The sequence below is a fragment of the Hydra vulgaris genome, chromosome 12, assembly GCF_038396675.1.
Source record: "Hydra vulgaris chromosome 12, alternate assembly HydraT2T_AEP".
Lineage (NCBI taxonomy): Eukaryota > Metazoa > Cnidaria > Hydrozoa > Anthoathecata > Hydridae > Hydra > Hydra vulgaris.
The window spans coordinates 37,332,501-37,355,834 of NC_088931.1; the positions used below are offsets into that span (position 1 = coordinate 37,332,501).

Here is a 23,334-nt window from a genome sequence, read left to right on the forward strand (position 1 = left end):
GGTCATCCTGCCGAGCTACTGACAGACATTTTTTTTTAATTTCAGTCGCCCTTTGAGAAAATTGATATATATATATATATATACACACACACACACACACACACACACACACACACACACACACACACACACACACACACACACACACACACACACACACACACACACACACACACATATATATATATATATATATATATTTCTTGAGCAATGTAATAGCAAAACATGTGAACATTTTTTTAAGAAAAACGCAATATTTCTTTATCTTGACATGTTTTGTTGTTAACATACTACATTTTCAAAAGATAAAATTACAATTTAAAACTCTGGTTATAAATATAAAATCAAAATTTGAAGACATTACAGAGAAATATTAACAGACAAATAGGATTGTTGCAAAACCAATAAAAATTATAATACAAATACCGTAAATAGCATAAAAAATAATAAAAGAAACAAAATAGATTGACAAATTTATATTATAATGAACAATTTGTTTATTTAAAGACGGGTTTTCCTATCTAATATGGAGTGTTTCTTTAATTTTCAATTTGTTTTTGTTAGGAACAGTATCTAAAATTTTAAAACAATTATAGTTATTTAGATTTTTATAATTAACAGATGAAATTAAATGTTTGTAAACATTAGATTGTTTGTCACTTGTAAGATGCTCATGAATCCTTGTTGTTAAGTGTCTGGAGGTTTCTCCAATATAACTGGCAAAAATTTGTAAATAACATTGGATTTGAGCAGCATAGGAAGTGGATTTTTTATACTATAAACTGATGTGGAAAGCGAAACAGACTTATTGATAAGAACATCTAAAAATGCAATTTGATTATCTTGTTCTTTTTCCATCGTAAATTTTAAGTTTTTATGTAGTTTATTGAGATGTGTAAAAAATTCCTGAGCTTCAAACTCTGAATTAAAAATAGCAATAATATCATCCATATAATGTTTAAAGAAATTGGTATGAACGAAGAGCAATTACTAACCCATTTTTGTTCGTGAAACCCAATAAAAATATCAGCTAAAGGAGTACCTATTTGGAAAGCTATCCAATTGATCATAATATTTCCCGTGAAATAAGAAATGAGAACTGGATGTTGAGACTTGAAGTAATTTTTTGAACTGAGGTTTAGAAAAATATTTTAAACAACTCATCTTTAAAGTATAAATCATTAGTTATATTTATAGTTTCATTATGTGGAATATTAGTATATAAACTTTCAACATCATAGGAAATTATATATTTGTTAGTTATACCAACTTGTTTTAATTCGTCAACAAAAGAAAAAGAGTTACAGGTGGAAAAAAACTTACGTATATAACAGTCTTTCACAGGAAGACGTGCGATCGTATGTCTTTATATGACCAGGCAAATTACATTTTGCTCTGACGATTTGACTGCGGCTATTTTAAAAAACATTTAAAAAACGTGCTGAATGAAAAATATTCTGTATTACACCTTAAGTAAAATAAATTACATCAAAACTTTGAACAAATGTTTTTATATTAGCGAAACGCTTTTAAATAAAGTAACAATTTATTGATAATGGTTTTTTTTTTAAAGTATAATTGGCAGTTGCATAAATTTTTTTAATTTATAATATATAAATTGTTTAAGTGTGCATTTTTTATAACAAACGTTATTAAAAATAAAAAATTGTTTTGTTTTTATAAACGATGACATTCTACGACAACAAAAGTCTTTTTAACGAACTTTAATATAAGAATAAATTAAGTTAATACATTTAAAAAAGATACACAAATTTTGTTGAAAAAAAAAAGACAAATGTTTTAGAAAGCCATTACAATTAAATAAGTTTGATCTTAAATGCTTTTATATTATTGAAACACTTTTTAATGAAGTAACAAAACACTTTTAATGAATTTTTATAATTATCAAAAACTGCTGTTTTTTTTTACTTGTATAATTATGTATTTTTTATGATAAATGTTTAACTTTAAACATATTAAAAAAAAAAAAGTACAAATGTTAAAACAAAGAATGAAGTGGTTTTTTAAAGCGTAAATTAAATAGATTAAACATTTTCGTTTGATGAGTTTTTGTGTGTGTGTGTGTTTTTGCTTTAGTTAAGTATTTTTTTAATTTTCTCTTTCATTAAGATTTTTTTTTCTTTTTTAAAGTTTTTTTTTAGATAAGTTTAAGCAAGTTTTTGTAACGCATTTTTAAATTTTGAAAATACTGACTAATAGGAAGAACATGCAAGGAGTACTGCTACATTGACTGACAAACAGGTAGAACATGCGAAGAGCATTGCTAAATTGACTGACAAATAGGTAAAACATGTGATGAGTGCTGGTACATTGACTAACAAATAGGCAAGGTGTTTTAGACACTGTTAGGTCACCAATTAGGTCAGCATTACCAAATGCAAAACCCTAATTCCGAGGGCTGTAAGAGATTTTTTTTGTATTTATTTAGGTGCTCTATATTTAAAAATCTGGATAATAATAACTTCTGTCAGTGTATTGTTATTCAGATTAAGATAATAAATAAAGATTATATAATAAATAAAGACTGTGTAAATCTTTATTTATTATATGACTTTTCTTATTTCTCTAGCAAATTTCATATATGCATTAAAAAATCATACTTTCAACTTTGTTAAAACGCTTGCTCTCTTTTTCCTTGAACAACAAAACACCTTCTTTAACAAACAAACTTGAGTTTTGTATTGCTGCAACACTTAAATCTTTGCTGTTGAAACGGAATGGCATCACTATACTTTAGTATATTACTGATAAAACTAAAAAAAATTATTAAAGTAATTACATGTTTAATTTATATCTTTACTTTGCTAACTGTATAATTTGAGTGGTTTTACAGTGTGCAAAGATATGGTAAAGCAAATTTTCAAAACAAAAACTCTTGCATTTTTTACATTAACTTGTTATTAATAAAGCTTATCTATTGTGGTACTAATTTCTACCATAGTTTAGATGTGACATGGTAGCGACTATAGTAAAGAGATTTACAATAAAAAACAGGCTCAAACTTAGAAGCATACCCAATGTTCATAATACAATTTTTCACCTTTTTTTTATTACTCTACTGCAAATGGGAATGGTTGAGTTCATTTGCAAAAGAAAATTGCAAAGATTTTAAGATTTAGAATTGGGAGTGTAATTTTAGCATAATTTTCCTCCAACAAAGATTTTGATATTTTTGGGTTAGTGTTTAAGTCACTTTATTTAATAATGACTTTAAAATTAACCCAAAAAATTTAATAACAACTTGCAAACGGAGAATTGAAGTATTGCTTGGTTTTAAATTCTCTGTTTGCGAATTAAAATTTACTTGTAGTATAGCTACATGAAATTCTTGAATAAACTTTATTCTCACTATGCTTGAAGTATGCACCCGGGAGCAATATCCTGGAAAAAACAGTTTACTGTAATCTAAGAAGTAATAGTTAGTTACTAACTCGTCAACATTGCATTATAATTTTTTTTATATTAAAATATATTATCTGATTTCATAAAAAAACCAAAAACATACATCTCTAAATTTTATTGCCTTAAAATATCACCTAATTTATTTTTACGTATATTTAAATCATAAAAACATCACCAAACCGTCCGCTGAAACACGCTAAAATATTAAAATTATTGATTATTCCGGAACCTCAATGTTTTAACTGTTTTTAATACAGTTTCTGCGAACTTTTTTTTTTTTTTTTTTTTTTTTTTTGGATTTGCTTTTTGCTTTTAGAAAAAATCATTATATATAAAACAATACGAAATATAAGGAAGGAAAATATTGTTCTATAGCTGAAACTAAGGATGTATGAGCGCTGTTGTGAAACCATCAAATTTAAGGATGCCTTGCAAAAGTTTGCGACGATTTCAAAAATATTATCGATGAGTTATTTAATTTAGTTTAGAATAATAAGATAATAACAATAAATTTATTAAAGAACACACGGCCCAAAAAACATATCGAACTCTGACAGTGTGTGCAACAATACTATAATAAATGCTAGAAAGATTACAAAAATAAGAAATAAAATATCACAACGCAAAAATGAAATCACACAAGATGCAGTTAGCAGGAACTGTATCTTTTAAAAGTGATAGGGTGGATTTTTGTATTGAAGCTCTTTACATCTACATAAGCATTTAAGACATAGATGGCAATGTTATTCAAAATATGTAAAACACTGAGAGGGGAGAAATATTTAAAAGCATTGAGCTGCTTTTTGTTTAACTTAAGTTTATGACCTCGAGTATAAATGTTATTGTTAGTTATAAAGATATTTGATACATGAAGACAAACCAAATGGTTCAGAATTTTATAAGTAAGCCTTGGTTTAGGCAACGAATTTTAAGTTCCAAATCGAGCACTATACATACATACATACATACATACATACATACATACATACATACATACATACATACATACATACATACATACATACATACATACATACATACATACATACATACATACATACATACATACATACATACATACATACATACATACATACATACATACATACATACATACATACATACATACATACATACATACATACATACATACATACATACATACATACATACATACATACATACATACATACTACGTACATACATACATACATACATACTATATATATATATATATATATATATATATATATATATATATATATATATATATATATGTATAGAGAGAGAGAGAGAGAGAGAGAGAGAGAGAGAGAGAGGGAGAGATATTTATATATAGATATAGATATAGATAAAGATAAAGATATAGATATAGATATATAGATAAGTAGATATATTTTTGTCTTTCGTCAAGCGTCTAGCGCCCCTATTATCTTAACACCCGGGGCACATATGCCCTTTTTCATTCCTCTCGGCGGCCCTGAGAGGCACTATACAGTTAAATTTTTTTTTAATAATTTTATTCTGCTTTTTATTACTATTTTACTGCTTTGTTTTAGTTTGCCTTATGTTGAAATATGGTTTTGTTTTAGTAAATTTTCATGATTTGAAATTTTCTTTATTGATCATTAGCCAACAATTTAAGAAAAGAAATCGAATTCAATACAACTGCGGTAAAAATAACTTTGTTTACTGGTAATATTAGAAATTTAGTAATTGCTTTTTGTCAAGTTATTGATATTTTATGTTACAATATTTAACTTTTTATCATATTTATAATTTATTACCATGTTTTAATTTACTTAGGAGGATGGAGTAATCAACGGAATCAAACGTCTTCTTTAATTCGAAAAACACACCACATACAAAAAATTGATTTACAAGTGTCTCTCTCTCTCTCTCTCTCTCTCTCTCTCTCTCTCTATATATATATATATATATATATATATATATATATATATATATATATATATATATATATATATTTTTTTTTTTTTTTTACAATGTGCAACAAGATTCCATACTTAGTCCTGTATTGTTTCTCATTTATAATAGTGATCTTCCTGAAAATTTTACATCTGAGAGGCTCTAGTTCCTTATGACACAACTATATGTTCCTTTTTGATTGCTTAAATTTAGCTAATTTTGAACGTGATTTCTCTTCTGTGATGAGCATGATCTCTCTTTTGTGATAACCATGATCTTTCTTCTGTTTGAGATTTGCAGTGGTTTCAGAACTTTAAACCAAACAAAGCTCAACTAATTACTCGTTATAACTATCGTGATATTGTTGATACTTCTTTATTGATGATTGGCAATACTCTTACTGATTCGACTACTTTATGTCTTTCCAGATTATTATTTACTATGACCGCTCCAAGAAATTATAAATTGAATATGCTAGTCGTGCTAACCATTTCCTTTTTACAATTTTATTCTTTACTTCTATAAATCTTTCATTCATCTCTGTAAGAAATCACCGAATCAGAAAAAACCTTAACTTTGTCCTTCCTTCTCCTTCCTTACTAAATGGTCTGGATCCACCGAATCAAGAAAGCCTGAAAATTGCCCACTTCACCCTTACTAGATCTTTTGGATCCGCCCCTGTGAGAATCTAATAATGTTTTAAGTTCAACCACTACTTAATCTAGTGGGCTCTTTTGTATATTTAGGCGTTGCCAAGTTTCTGCTGTGAGTTTGCACTTGCTTACAATTATGCTAGTTTGCTATTATGACTCTTATACCCACGCATTTATGGATGAAGAAAATTTGTCTTTTGATATCTTAACATTTGTAAAAATGTTCCACACTTGTGTTTGTCCGAAACAGGAAATACGCCGAAACCGAAATAAACCGAAAATTTGAGTAAATTAGTTCAAAACCGTACATTTTGCTTTGCATAAATTTTATTGAACTAATACCAAAATTTTGGATAAACAAAATTAATTTTATTAAAAAATGTTATCTAAAAGTGAAATTTTACATTTATTGTTCATTTAGGTTTGTTGCGTTTTTACATTTGTTGCTAAAGGCTTACACAACCACAAAATTTAATTCTTGTTCACTTTCAATTTAAACTATTTAAACCAAATTTGTTGCCTTTAAACAAACGTTATTGGTGCAAGATTTAGGGTGGAATGCAAGAAGCGAACTTGAGTCAAGTTCGACTTAAACTTTACATTTTAACCAATAGCGGCAGAGTATTTTTTGTGGGGAAAACCCATACTCTGCTGCTATTGGTTAAAATGTAAAGTTCAAGTCGAACTTCACTCAAGTTCGCTTCTTGCATTCCAGCCTTAAAATATTACGCTCACTGCAACCGTTTATTATTTGAGGTTTTGATATTTTTAAGAAGCAGATGTATAAGCAATTTACTTACTAAAAAGTTAAGTAATTTATGAATGATGGGCTTAAAGTTTTATTTAGAAGTGGCAAAATATTTTGTTGAAACTGTCAAAAATAACTACTTTTCTAAATTAAATTAAAATTCACAACTATACAAAATTTTGGTTTTCCGTATGTTTTTCAACCAAAATTTTGCTTCTTACCGAATTTATAAAAAGTAATGAAACAGAAATTTTGGTATCAGTTCAAATTAAAAGTTCGGCTCAAACTGATCCACTATAGGACCAAACAGCATTTTTCATCTCGAAAGTGGTTTTGACAAAAGTCGTAAATCCATAGATTTCTTTACGGTTTTATACTCTCAAAGGATGGAAGCTACAAATAAATAACAAAAAATTTTTAGTAACTTAGTTTTACGTTTATAAAATAAACTTCAAACATTGGTAATAAATGTTTTCATGCCAATTAAACTACTGTTAAGGAAATTCAAAAAAAAATGATTTGAATGTTTTCCAAGAAAGCATGTTAGTTTAATACATTATAAGATAGCTAAGAATGTACCACGTTCGGTTTTTGAAAAAAAATAATAATTTTTTAAAATTTTTTTTAGTGAAGTAAAGAAAATTTCGTTTTTGTTTATTTCACTTGATGTTTTCCTTGTTGCCGAAAGCTGCCGGTTTCAAGTTAATCACTTTATTGGAGACCACCTTAGCTATTCATTAATATGAAACTTAAAAATTTGCGCGTTATTTGAGTCAGTGGTAATTTAGAAGCAATAATGTCAATCGGGGAAAATACAAAAAACCCCGGAAATTACGGTTCTTCTTTTTATTATGAAATATTATTATTATATACTTTGATATTCTATTTTATTTGTTTTTTTCCATTTCTATGATAGAAGCATACATTAAGAAATTATTAAACTACTATTATATTTTAAAGAATCTTCCCATGGCACTTTGGTTTGCGGGCTTCCCCTTAACCACAAGTATATTGTGGCGGAAGTTCTATTTATCTGTTGTGGTAATTAATTACATACAGATACTTCTTTCCCAGCAAGCACACAACGTTGAAATAACGTTGAAATAACGTTGATCGACGTTGATCAACGTTATTTCAACGTTGTTTCAACGTTGTGTGCTTGCTGGGTTTTAATAACAATTAACAGACAAAAAACACATATTATCTAAAAATGAGTAAAAGTTCGTTTGTGTTCGAAGCAATCTTTGCGAATAAATAATAAAAAAAACTGCTTCAGACCTCAAAAAAGTATTAGTTGGAGAACTTTTAATTATTAGAAACTGACGTTAATACTGTAATAAGGAAAAATTAGTATTTACAAAAATCTAGCATCAAATTCGAACCAAATATGGACCTAAGCTCAAAGAAAGCCAGACAGGTTCGAGAGCTTATACTCCAATTGGTTAAATCGTGAGTTTAAAGTACCTCAACACTAAAAGTTCTGGCTTGAATACTTCTGGTGATCGTGGTAGATCAAAAAAAAAACAAATATCGGATGTTAATTTATCTATAGTGCCCCTTGTACCACTGCAACTAGTAGACAAAGAAACTTCTGCAGTTATATGGCAGAACCCTATTAACTAATCTGTTAGATTTTTCAGAACAATTTTATTAAAATTTGAAAAAGAAACAACCAAAAAATATTACAGCGGCGAAATTAAAGCCAAAATTAATCAATTGATTCCAACTTTTGTATCAATAGACGACATAGTCATCAAAGTTAAATATGAACTGTTTATGACAATAATTGATAGGAAAGTTGCTCAAAGTTTAACGAACAAATTATCCAGTGCTACCGGCATTGCTTTTGGAACATTTTCCAGACAAATGAATGATCTTTTAAAAGTTACCACAAGAGTTGAAAATGGAAACGCGTTTAAATACGGATTATCAACACGACAATATATTTCTTACAAATTAGGTTTTGAGAAGTAGTCTGCAACAACTACAGAAAACAAGCAACTTAAAAAAGGCAAAGAAAAATATGATCAAAAACGTTTCCAAGAAGTGCTTGGTTTGCACATTGGTAAACCGCGTCAAGGTTCCGGTAATAGCAATGACGGAAATACGGCAAGAAAATTTTTCCAAAATTACCAATATTCTTCAGAGATAACCAGAATTGATAAAAAAAATAATCAAGAGATTATATGTAGTTCTTCAAACTATGTCATCGGGATTTCCTTTCAACGCAAAAAAATTTCGCCAGTATACATTGATAACCGCACAACCATATGTAAGCAAATACAACTGGTATTAGATGCCATTTGCGGTCCATAAAGTACTTATACATGGTGCTAAAATAATAGAGCATTATACAGTTTTGCCTATAGGACAATTATCCGAAAATGCTCAGGAAGCCCGAAATAAAGGTTACATAAAATATAGGTTACATTACACTAGGTTCCAGATCAGCAACAAACGAAGACGCTCTGCATATTTTGTTACATATATCCGATCCTAATATATCTAGCTTAAATAAACCAAGTTTTCTAATATCCAAAGAATTGTTTGACGAAGGTTAAGAATTGTTGGAAATAGAAAATTATGAATAAGACAAGCACTTAAAATTTTTAATTTTTTATCATGTAACTGTTTGTTTAATAATAGTAAGTTAGTTTTAAACTTATTTTAAGCAAACGTGTAACGTTAATTGCTTTTTAAATTTAACTGTATAATTTTTTGAATGAAATTTTGCATAACTTTATGATAAATATGTATTTTTTTACGAAGAATATATAATTTTTAAAATGATGAAGTGTGATTTCTTTTATTGCCTAGATATTCACAAATATGGGAAAAAAATTTCAAGGAGAAAAATCACATAACAAAAGAGTCATCGATTTTTGAGATAAAAATACCAATTAATCCCATAGTGCGATCCCGAAACAAAAATTTGGTCGATCAGTAACCGGCGCACTTGTGCTAATTTGTGCTCTTATTATTCTAAAATTGAGCGTGAATATAATAAACGGTTTTAGTATACCGTAATATTACCTAAGCTCGGTCACAATGTAACTTCGGTCATTCCAGAATAAATAATTTTGTTATTTATTCTGAAATGTGCATGCGTATATCAATTTTCACCAACTTTTTTTTTCTCCAATGATATTATCACAAGAATCATAAAACAAAATGATAATGTTATTTGAAATCTGATGAAATAATTCGTTTGCAAAAAAGAGATTTGAAATTTATGCATACTGTTGAAATCTAAAATAAGCAAAGATTTGAATAAAATGATCAAATTTAGCACTAGTAGTGCAACTAGTATTATTAAGAGTTGCAAAGTTAACAGTATTTGAATTTTTATTTTGATTTTGATTCTGGAATATTTATATCCGATATATCGGACCATTTTCCAATTTCTATTCCAACTCAAAAATGTAATCTTAACTCGCAAAAAGTGAAAATAACTAAGCGAATCATTAATAATGCTTCTATTGAACGTTTTACTCAGTCTTTATCTTCTGAAAACTGGAACAAAATATTACAAATAAAAAGCAAAAAGCCTATGACAATTTTCTTCAAATAATTCAAAAACATTACAATAATGCATTTTCGAAGCAAACAAAAGTTATTAAATCTAAAATGTATTTGAACCCATGGATAACTACCGGAATATTCAAATCATCAAAAAAGAAAAAACGTTTGTATAAAAAATTTCTTAAAAAAACAACATTTTATAATGAATCTAAGTTGAAAAAATATAAAGGCATTTTTGAGCTAGTTATAAATTATTCAAAGATAATGTATTATTCAAATCAGTTACTAAAATTCAAAGACGACACTAAAATTCAAAGGCGACAGAACCAGAGGCGATTCTATAAATAATTTGTAGAACTACAAACCCCCCCATAAATCCCTGTAAAATCGCCTCTGCTCAGAACACCTGGATTGTCATTAAAGAATTAATTGGTAAAAAAAAGTTAATAACTAATTGTCTTCCAAAAATAATAAACTTTAATGACGTTGATATACTTAATGAATCAAAAATTGCAAAAATATTTTATTATTTATTTTTTTATTATTTATTTATTTTGCCGTTGATAAATATTACAAAAAAGAAATTGCAATAAAAGAAAAATCCTGGCCGGAGCAAGAAGAAGACAGGTTGTCTTATCAAAGAGCCCCGTCACACAAAAATTTACATGCACAATAAATGATAAAAGACAAAAAGACAGTATAAATACAAAAACAAAAACAAATCAAATACTTCAGCAATAAAATAATTTGTTGCTAACAATCTTCCAGCAGAATAATTTTAAAAATAAAAAAGTAAAAACGACAGAAAATCATGAAAGTTATAAAAACACAAAAAAAAATGCGCTGTTTAATTTAAAAAAAAAAAAAAAAAGCACTATATATGTAAACATAAGTATTTGGGCTGATCATTTAATATCATCAAAAATATGAACGAAAAAGACAATTTTATTTTCGTTATCTTTTATACTAATGGTTAGAAACCATTTTAATAAAAGCTAAAGAAAGTGATAAAGATTTAATTTATTTTCAAGCGATTCAGTCGAATAATATATCGAATTCCATGTTCAGTAAATACCGTTTTGAATCATCCTTAAAACTTTGCAAAGTGCAGTTTAAAACGAAGTTTTGTTTTTTACTAAAGATTGGAAGAAATTTTTTCCAAACTAAATTTGATAAAGTTTTTTTTAGTGTAGGGTCAAATTTAGCCTTAAAACTAAAACCTAGTAAATTTAGCATAGAGTCATATTTAACTGCTAACAAAACAATAATGACCAACAATTAACTGACTAAAAATGAGTTTTTAATTGCTTTTCAAACGTTAAAACTAAAGAAAGCATAAGGAGTTGATGAAATAAGTAGTAATGTTGTAATAAAATCTATACATTATTTAATAACACCATTATTGCATATATTTAATATTTCTTTAAAATAAGAAACATTTCCAGAAAATTTTAAGACTGCAAGAGTTATACCGGTTTTTAAGTCGGGTGATTCTTCTAATGTCTCTAACTATACCTCCATTTTTCCTTGCTTTTCTAAAATACTGGAATGAATAATGTATAATAGACTATTCACTTTTCTAGAAACAAATAATACTTTATATGACAAACAATTTGGGTTCAAAAAAGGTCATTCAACTGATCATGCTATTTTTAAACTTGTTCATTATATTTTTCGAGCCTTTGATAAAAAAGAGTATGCATTAGGTATTTTTATATGTCTTAGAAAAGCCTTTGACACAATTGATCACCATATTTTATTAAAAAAACTAGTAAATTATGAAGTTAAGAATGCAAATATAGTTTGATTTAAAAACTACTTGTCTAATAGAAAGCAGTATGTTTCTTATATAGTGGTAAAACTGAAAATAGAATAACAATTTGTGGAGTTCCTCAAGGATCCATTTTAGGACCGCTTTTGTTTTTAATATACATTAACAATTTAAGCAGAGCTTTGAATATTTTGACTCTATTTTGTTTGCTAACAATACTAATTTATTTTATTCACATAGTAATATAAAACCACTATTTTAAACAGTCAACAAAGAAATTTTAAAAGTAACTAAGTAAGTCTAATACAAATAAATAGTCATTAAACTTAACCATATAAATAGTCATTAACTTAATAACTAAGAATATTTTTTTTTCATTGCCTTTATTAAAGAGACGAAATTCCTCTAAAGCTCCCAAATGTTAGCATTGGGAATTAGTTTATAAAAAGAGAACACTCAATAAAGTTTCTAGGTGTTCTTCTTGACAAAAATATCACATGGATAAATCACATAAAGTTAATCGAAAATAAATTTAAAAAAATTGGCATACTTTATAAGGTAAAACCTTATCTAAATCAAATTTGCTTAAAATATATCTACTTCTCTTTTATTCATTGTTATCTTAATATGCTAACATTGCTTGATGCAACACCAATAAAAAAAACTAAACAAACTATTCAACAAACAAAAACATGTCATAAGAATAATATCCAACGCAGATAGTCTCTCTCTCATTCACAACCACTATTTATTACCCTAAAAATTGTAAATATTTACCAAATAAATACATATCATCATTTAATTTTTGTGTGAAAATTAATAGCGATACGATGCCAAATATTATTAAAAAGCTATTTAAAAGAATACTGCATAAATATCGACATGCAAATAATAATTATAATTATACTCCAATTATGGAGTATAGTAATCAGAAGCGACATCAAAACGCTTTCAAACATAAATATTTTTAAATCAAAACTAATTGAAATAACTTTAATTAATCAAAACATGAAGAACTTTTTTGAGAACTATATTTAATTATTGGTCTTTAAAATATTGTATAGTATATATTCATTTTATTTGCAAAGACTTAAAAAATTCGGTTCATTAAAAAATTAGTATTTTTTATTTTTTATTTTCTTTTTGTATAAAAATAAAAACTTTTCTTAAAATTTTTGATTCTTTGTATTATATTTCTTAATTCTGAATTCTTAATCTTAATAATTGGACTGTTATATATAATTTTGAATATTTTCTTCGTTTTTTTCTTTATTTTTGCGTTGTATTTATTTATTATTGAAAACAAATTTTATAATTTATTATCTTTATTTTTTTTTTCAATTTTTTGTATTTATATTTGACAACATTTTCAATGACAAGTTTTGATGGCTATATTATTTACGGTTTATTAGGGGCTTGGGAATTAAAAAAATTTATTTAATTGCAACGCGCTGAAATAATTCGTCTGCATATAAAATTTTCAAAACTGTGCATATTATTAAAACTTCAAATAAACAAACTCTGAATTCCGAGTATATAAACAAATTTATTTAGATGACTCTTAAATATACTAATTTTATCAATACTTTCATGAAAGTTGTGATAAAATTTTACTTTCATGAAAGTAATGATAAAATTTTACTTTCATGAAAGTAATGATAAAATTTTACTTTCATGAAAGTAATTATAAAACTAGTATATTTAAGAGTCATCTAAATAGATTTGTTTGCAAAAAATAATTTTTGATTTTTACTTTTCGATAAACTTTTTCTTCTCAAAGTTATTAAATTAAAAAAAAACTCATTCAAACGATTTTGTTTCATAACTTTATTAAAAAATAACTTTAAACAACTAGTTTTCACGATCTTTTATGCTAAGCTTGTGATACTGCCATCTGTTATTGAGATGTGTTATAGGGATGATAAATTTGTGATTCGGTGATGTTTTATTGGGAAGTTAAATGCGTGATAATGCGACGTGTTGAATGGAATGTATACAGTGACCAAACTTATGAGATGGTATTGAAAGTTCGGTCAAAATAGCTGTTCTTATTTGAAATAAAACATCAAATGCCAGTTTTTATTTTTAATATTTTATTTTTAAAATAGAAATTAACGATATAGTTGTCTGCAGAATTCAGAAAAAAAAATTTAAAATGTTTATTTATGCTTAAGATATGAATGTCCTAAGTTTGAGTGACCGTATTTTAGGCGAGGTACTAAATTTGCACAAGTGGGTCGATCTTTTTTACTAATGTTAAAAAATATAAAAAAAAGCAAATATTACTGCAAACATAAGTGTGTGTAAGAGTTAAAATGGCAAACTAACATAAATGAGTAAGAAGGTGCAAACTCGCAGCAGAAATTAGTAGGCGACTTTATATCGGATTTAACTACGGTCTAACACAATCCAATCCGGATTTATTTATACATTATTCTTTTATATTTTTATTAGTTTGTCTATCCTATAGCTTCTATAATCATTTGTTGTCTTTAAATTAAAATGGCTGCTCATCGTGTATCAATGAATATATTGACTAACTTAAAAAGTGGATGGTTTTTAAAAAGTAGTACGCTATTTAATAGAAAGTTAATCAATTTAAACAAAAGAAATGAATATGCTGGGGCATTACTGAAAGTTCCTATTCAACGGTATATGCAAAAACGTATAATAGTTTTAAACATATAATTATATTAGGTATAAATACATATATAAATTTATAACAGAATTACTTATCGGCCAATTAAACTGTTACAAATACTGAAATATTTAACGAACATGCTTATCACACTATAACTGATAATTAGTTTTCTATGTTTATACCAAGAAATAACTTAAAGATAACATTACAAATTACTATGGTACATTAATCAGAGTGGCCAACAACCTATAAAACTTACAAAAGTCATAGAAATGTTAAAAAGTCAGGAAAAAATTACGGAATATATTAAATTTTGCAAAAGTTAAGGAAAAGTCAGGGAATTTTAATAGATTGAGTAACAAAATATATATATTTTTTTGCTTATTGGAGACTAAAAATTAATTAATTTTTTTCACTTCATATTTTATTTTATTTTTTTGATTAGAAAAAATAGCATTGTCATAAATGCATTTATAATTCTGTTTGTAAAAAATATTTTCTTGTTTCTTTCTTTATATACTTCTGAATATAAGGATAGTCAAGGTTGTTATGAAACCAAGTCAAGATTGTTATGAAATAGTTTGTATAATGTCTTAGATTAAAGTCACCCACAAGTGTTGTAATTTTTACAGTTTCAAAGTTGCTAATTAATTGCAATAAGAATTTTTTAATATATGGTCTAAAATATTTATATATGGTTTTTTAATATGGTCTAAAATACTTATAAATTTCCCTTTATTTATCTTGAGTATAATACATAAAACTGCAGTCCATTGACTAATAGGCAATGAAGTTAAGAAAATCAAGACATTGGAATTATATGGTAATGGAATTTAATATAAGTTGTATACCATTCAGTTATGTTTATAACTGGCTGGTATACAACTTAAATTAAACACAAACTGTCATAGAACCACATGCTAAAGACTGTATTGTATCCAAAACAAACTTCAATAATATTTCTTACAATAATAATATAAGAACAGCAGCTTTTAAAGATGTCGTTTTTATATTTTATAAACCAAAGACAATGGTTTTATGTGAAATTATTTGTAAGTTCTTTCTATTGTTTAAATCAAATATTTTACCAATGTACATTTTAGTTTGACAAACTCTTCAATAAACTTTAGTGTGCCAGTTTTAAATTTAGTTAGTGTTTTAATTCCAGGATCATGTACCCTAGAAAATCTGATACATCTTCTAGGACACATAATCCTACATTAAGGGTGCATTTCTTTAATGCTCAGGGTCACGTACCCTAGGCCATGAATAAAATTTTTTTTAATAATAAAATATCACTGACCATACTACAGAGTTCTGGTTGAAAAATTTAGCCACCAATTGGAATCAGGAACTCAATTTTTTAAAAATCTAGATTACATATAAGTAAATATAAGCAAATAGCAACAACTCAATAAAATGAGTGCAATAAAATAATGTTTTTCACTCTTAACAATACTTAGTTTTTTGATCACTCAGCAGCTTGGTCTAAAAAAAACATAACTGGATTAGATATGTTAACAATTTGTTCAAATGTTAAAAACCCTAATATTATTTTACTCTAATATGCCTCTCAATTTTTTTTTCACTAAATTAATTTAAATAGTATGATAAATGTTATCATGACTTGTTTTCAATGGGAAGCTGAATTCTGCTTTACAAAAACACATTTTCTCATAGTCGTTGGATATTTGTATATAAGTGTTAAAAGCATACAAACATGCCGTAAAATTGAACTACTTGAGTAATTTTCCAAATTAAAATTTGAAATAACAAAGTTTTTTTTTAATAATATTTATTTTAAAAACATAAACATGCTTTTAACTGAGAAATCTCTAAAACTTGTAGAGGATTCTAATATTTTTAACACTACTATATATATATAAATATATATATATATATATATATATATATATATATATATATATATATATATATATATATATATATATATATATATATATATATATATATATATATATATATATATATATTCAGTCACAGAATAACTCTATATATATTCATATATTTTGTAGAGTTATTCTGTGACTGAATATATATATAGAATAACTATATATATATTCAGTCACAGAATAACTCTACAAAAATAACAGTATTGAAAAATTTCTCAAAAACATACCTATATAGAAGTATAATTTTCTTTGCAGTATTAGATCTCATATGTATATATTATTGGCACACTCTAACTAACCGGTTGATGTTCTGAAGCTCTCGCCTATTTATTTTTTATCATAATATAATAAAATGCAATTTATCGCATTTTATCACTAGTAATTGAATCTAAATAAACAACTTTGAATTCAATATTATTAGAGTTTAATAAAATAATAAAATATTCTAAATAATAGATAAAAGAATATCTTTTATTGTTAATAATAGGCGAGAGAAAAACTGAATATCTGGTCCGGTTTGTTAAAATCTGAATCAAATACTAGATTTTCAGAATTTCAGTTTAAATTCTATTTTATATCCAATCCAATATAATAGAATATCTGATTTTCTGATATCTGTTTAAGTTGGATCAGAAGACAGATTTATCCAAATCCAAAATAAATAAACAACAAAAACATTAATGTATCTAGCCACCAGGTTGTAAAAAAACATTTTTCTTTGTTTTAGCATTTCAGAAAGATCACGGTGCATTTCTTTTTTTTTTTCTTACCAGAAAATTATTTACTTTTGCAAAAGATGCATTTCATAAAATTGTATAAAAGCAGTTATTGAAAGACTAAAAGTATATAAAGTAAAATATTTAAGTAATGCGCAAAAAAATCTACAATGCAGTTTTAATAAAATTAAATAGTTTTTTTTATATTAACTTGACTTTTTAAACTTTTTTTTCTGACTCACATATTGTTTACTAAAGTTAATATTAAGTTAATTAAAAATATATATAAACAATATTCTAAAGTTGTAAAAAAAAAACATTTTTAAAAACATATCTGTAACAAGGTCTATTTATAACGAAATTTCATAAGTTTATTTGGCATCAACGTTTAAAAAATTTCCATTTATTTTCAGCATTTATTTCTTGCCTTTTGATCAATATCCTGATTAAGTGATCAAGTGGCTTTTTAATTGCAATTGTTGCAATTAAAAACACATGCTGAACCTGTGTTTTTAAAACACATTAGCACAAACTACAGTTTTAATATCCGATATTCTTAATATTATAATAAAGATTTTATGTATGATAGTAATAATTAAAATATATTTATTAGTGATGTACTGATGGCTAAGGCTGATTGAGGGTTATGATAGGGTTTAAGTATGTATATAAAGGTAATGTATTAATATTAGGTATGCAATTTGCATGTATAAGGTGTGCCTATGCACCAGTTTGGTTTTGCTTATTAGCCAATATTGATGCTCTGGCCAATGCTGATTAATCAAACACTGCCATTGGCTGATGGTTATGCCAATTAATTGGTTGCTGATTATCAATAGCATAGGCTAGTAGGTTGAGTCACTGCTGATGTATAGGTACATGTTATATATGTGTTTTACATCCTTAATATTATTATAATACCCTTATATAAGTACATTAAAACATTATTAACCACAATCGCCCTTCGCCATCAGTACATCACTAGTATTTATTTATAATTAAAAAGTGTACGTATTTTTAAAGGAAATAATAATAAAAATACTTAATTGTATAAAATTATGATTAAATTGAGTATTAATGATAAAATAAATAATAACAAAAAAAACTTATAATAAAAGCGTAAAAAAAAAAATCAAACAAAAAAGTATTAAATAACTATTCAAAAGTTATTCTTTATTATTAATGAACATTTAATTCTCTTATGATTATGAACATTTACAGATAAGCACGCAAAAAGTATAAACACATTTTTTTGTCAATATTCCCTACCAAATGCTGCTTGGGCTAGAGCTCATGCTGAATCTCAGACCTCTTGTCTAGGAGCCAGAAGTATAAACACTGCGCCACGTCTGCACATTCTGAATAAGCAATATGCAATAAATATTCTCATAAAATTCTTTTTTTTTTACTGTATGTATAAAAAATAGTATTAGACTCTAATATCCGATTTTTTAATAATTAAGGATTAAAAAACATCACACCTATTTAAGGATTAAAAAACATCACACCTATTTAATGATAAATATTAACATATTTATTATTAAATAGGTGTAAATTTAGTCTAATTTTGAGTTTCAATTTTAAACCTAACAATTAATCTAAGCAAAAATGTTTGAATTTCATTTTTATAAAGGTTATGTAAGTAACTAGCAAGTAAATAGCAATTGCAGATAAACATGAGTTAGCCAGGGATGCATTCAAATAATGGGTAATTTATGGAAATCCTAAACACGGAATTATATTTCAAAAGAATGAAAAAAACTTGGGCAGTATTTAAACTTGCTTTTAGGCACTGTAAAAATCATACTGAGCAAATTAAAGCTGACAGATGTGCAGAGAATATCAATAATGGCGATCCTCTAAAGTTTTGGAACAGTGTGTATGAAATAAGTAATGCAAAAGCAACCAATCATGTTGCTAGTATTGGCAGAGTTACTGGTGACAAGGACATCACCACTATGTGGAAGACACATTTTTAAGTACTATATAATTTACTTGATGATAACCAGCATAGAAGACAGTTTGAACAGAAAGTGCGTTCTTAATCGCTAGACATACCTGTTAGAGTTATTATTATAGATGTTACTAATGCTTTGTATAATCAAAAAAAGAGAAAATCTGCTGAACCAGATGACTTGTTTATGGAATCATTTATATATGGAGGACATAGACTGTCTCTCTATCTAAGTATTTTTTTAAATTTATAATTGTTGTGTGGACATTTGCCATCAACATTTTGTGAAGCCATGATAATACCTCAGTAAAATCTAAAATTGAAGACTTAACAGATGTAAATAATTATAGGGCAATCGCAAGCTCTCCCGCTTATTCTAAAATACTTGAAGGTATTTTATTAGAAGGAATTGAATATTATGAGAATACTGATGATTTTCAGTTTGGTTTCAAGAAAAATCATTCCATAACGTCTTGTACATATTATTTCAAAAAGACAGTTGAATACTATATTTCTAGAGGAAGCCATGTATTCACATGCTTTATAGATTTCAACAAAGTTTTTGATAGCATTAATTATTGGAAACTGTTTTCTAAATTAATTGATCAGGGTATTGCCAAGAATGTTGTCTGTCTATTTGCATCTAGGTACAAGAATCAAACTATGTTTGTCAGAAGGCAGAAAGTAAACTCTCATAGCTTTAACATAAGCAATGGTGTACAGCAAGGTAAAATTCTTTCACCATTCTTGTTCATATTTTATATAAGAAAACTGATTTTTAATATTACGAATATGCATATTGGATGTAACATAGGTGGAACTTTTTAAATCTTTTGACATATGCTAATGATTAAAAAGTAGTGTGTATGGTATTTAACCCAAAACAGAGATGTAAGATTGTGTCAATCAATTTTCAACTGTTTACCTCGGCTGGATGTGAATTAGTTTTCATTGACAAATTCAAGTATCTGGTCACATAATAAAAAATGGTTTGTTTGATAATGCTGATATAAATCGAGAAATTAAATGACTTTTTACGCGTACAAACATCAGATTTCTTGAATCAGACGATTCAAGAAATGCTCGATTAAGGTAAAAGTGCAGCTATTTAAGACTTACTGCCTCTTTTTTTATGATGTGGCTTTATGGACTAGTTTTAGTGCAAATGCTATGTTAAAGCTAGACTCATGTTACAAGAAATGTACTAAAATGTTTTTTGGATGTGACAAGTACTCAAGCGGTACAATTATGTTTATGGTACTAGGCTTGCCTAATCTAGATACTTTATTGCATAACTACAGACTTAGCCTTATAAATCAGTTAGTTATCTGTGCCAGCAGCAATGCAGCTGTGTATAGATTAAACAGAACTTTTAATTAATTATTATTATTTTTTTTATCTTAACTATGGACCTTGTACTGTACTTGTTGTCTGAATCAAATAAATAAGTAACACAGCACCACAACATAACCAAATCTTAGCCAATATAAAATGTAAATTATACTTTTTTTAAGGGAAGAAAAAAACTCATTATATTTTAATCAAAAATTCAGATATTCATCTATGCTTTAAATAAAAAATTATTAGAAATATTTATTTTGCCTTGCCCGCAAGACCCTTAAATTAAGTCATTTTAGTCACTATAAGGTAGTTTTTTTTTTACAAATAGGTCCTTTAAAGGCAAGGAAAGAATTGATTCAATGGTGTTTAATTTTTTTGGGAGTTAGTTTAAACATATTTGCTCCAAATCTAGAGGGTTTTTTTGATTCAAAATTTTTTTCTTATGAACACCCCTAGTATATACACATCAGCTGACTAGTTAGGTTATGGACATGTACTATCCATATATTAAATGTGATTATTTATATAAGTTTTTGTAAAAGTAATTTTTTAATTTTATTAACTTTTAATGTACTATTATAAAACCTTTTTAGGCATTCAAAATATCTTTATCAATGTGTCATTATTGGCACAGCTGCTTTTTCTGGATTACTTATAAATTTCCGCAGGTTAAACACTGTACAAGCAGAATCAATAGCTAATGATGATAATGTTGTTAATGCAATGACTCGCAGAGAAAGTCGGTTCAATGAGTTTGCTTCATGTGAATACCAAGGCCATGTAGTTATGACTCCTTTTGATTTTGTTGAATCTCTAATCGAAAACAGACCAAAAAGTATTTTTACTTTTTTTCTAATTTAATTTAAAACTATTTTACAATATAGTTAATATAATTTATGAAAGATAATGATTGGCTGATTGATGATATGTAAATGATAGCAATAAGATATGTTACTGTAAATTAATGTTGTAGAATCAACTAGAGAGTGATTTCATGTGCAATTTAATTCTATTTATAGATTTTTTTATCTTTATATTTAGTGCTATTTTTTCTCACTCACATTTTACAATTATTTTAGAAAGTCCTTTATTTATACTTAATACCTGGCTCTATAAAATTATAAGCTAATCTTCGATTGATGTGTAGACACTATATTTATGCATTTTCATTTATTTACCCAGTTATGTCTCGGATTTTTATAAATAAAATATTAATTGTATTAGTGTATGGTTTCACTAAAAGAATAATTGGACAATCTGTCATAGTAGACAAATTCTCAACTTCCAGAACTTGAATTAATACAAAAAATTCTAATCACAAAAATTTTTTTTGAAATTCCCTTCCTGCTTGATTTGCAGTTAGAGGGGTTAGATCAGTGCAAAACTTTTGTACTTAATTTTATAATTGCTACTTTTCAAACATAATATCTATCATATTTACTATATCATAATATTCTGAGTTTAAAATAGCTTATGTTATAAATTATACATAAAAGTTGCTGTTATAATGTGCAGCTAAATATTGTAATATTCTAGAAACGTAGTAATTACTATTATAATATTGCTTTGATTAATTACACAGGTCAACAAAAAAAAATTTTTTTCTGGTGCCGAGCAAACAATTTGTTTTTTGTATAGCATTTCTCATTTTGACTGCAAATATGTAACTCTTTTTTTACCATCAGGTCAAGTTGTAAAGATATTTAGGTTCAAATCTTAAGTATTTAGGGTAAAGTCCCTAATATTGTTGAAAAAACTTATTTTTATTACAAATGAATAACATTTTTAAAATCTCTATGAAAATACGCTTCTTTTGAGACCCAGGTTGACATACTTTTGAATAACTTTTTTTTCGACAATATTAGGGACTTTACCCTAAATACTTAAGATTTGAACCTAAATATCTTTACAACTTGACCTGATGGTAAAAAAAGAGTTGCATATTTGAAATCAAAATGAAAAATGCTATACAAAAAACAAATTGTTTGCTCGGCACCAGAAAAAAAAATTTTTTTTGTTGACCTGTGTTATTTATGTGAAAATTATTTATATACTTAATGTGAAAAGAAAAAGTAAAAAATGCAAATTACAGTATTTAAACCACCTTAAACAGTTATAAGCTAATGTATACAATTATAAGTTAAAAGTATACAGTTATAAAAAAACTATTTGCATTAGAAATGATGAAAACATTGTCATAAAAACATTAAATTTAATATTTTTTCAAATACTTGTCCAATCTATAGACCAAAAGAGTAAGAACAAATAAAGAAATAAAAGCTAACTCAAAAAAATACTAAACTTATTAGGTACCATGATTTCTAGATTTACTGCTTTTTGATTTAGTGTACTATTAAAAATTTAAGTAGAGTTAATTTTTTCATAAGTACACTTAAATATACTTAAATTTCAGACTTTTTCTGGAAGAAAAAAAAATTCAACAGAATTATTTACAATTAAGTTTTTATTTTATTTGTTTAATGAATGTTTCTACTTTTTACCTATTTTTACAAAGCAAATGATTTCAAAGTTTGAAAAATATCTAACTATTAAAAATGTTTACAAATTTTTTTTTAATGATATTGTTATTGTCTATCTATGTTTGGTTTTCAGAAAAACTTCTATTTTTGTTTCTTTTTATTTCTTTTTAGTTCTGATATCTGATGTTACAGGCGTCCTGCAGTTTTCATTCAATTAAATTTATTATAATTGTAAACCAACTTGAA

General features: G+C 26.4%; 2 protein-coding genes across 2 annotated transcripts in view; one reads left to right on the forward strand and one right to left on the reverse strand.

Moving 5' to 3' along the window:
- LOC100202677 (inositol polyphosphate-4-phosphatase type I A) overlaps positions 1-2,778 on the reverse strand; it is an 80,194-nt gene extending 77,416 nt beyond the window's left edge. Inside the window, exon 1 of the mRNA XM_065813136.1 lies at positions 2,622-2,778. Within this exon, the coding sequence (XP_065669208.1) occupies positions 2,622-2,745 (124 nt within the window). The 5' untranslated portion in view covers positions 2,746-2,778. The remainder of the gene's footprint in view (positions 1-2,621) is intronic.
- Positions 2,779-14,468: 11,690 nt separating this feature from the next.
- LOC101238183 (calcium uptake protein 3, mitochondrial) overlaps positions 14,469-23,334 on the forward strand; it is a 36,633-nt gene continuing 27,767 nt past the window's right edge. The window contains exons 1-2 of the mRNA XM_065813137.1: positions 14,469-14,694; positions 21,202-21,443. Of these exons, the coding sequence (XP_065669209.1) occupies positions 14,546-14,694; positions 21,202-21,443 (391 nt within the window). The 5' untranslated portion in view covers positions 14,469-14,545. The remainder of the gene's footprint in view (positions 14,695-21,201; positions 21,444-23,334) is intronic.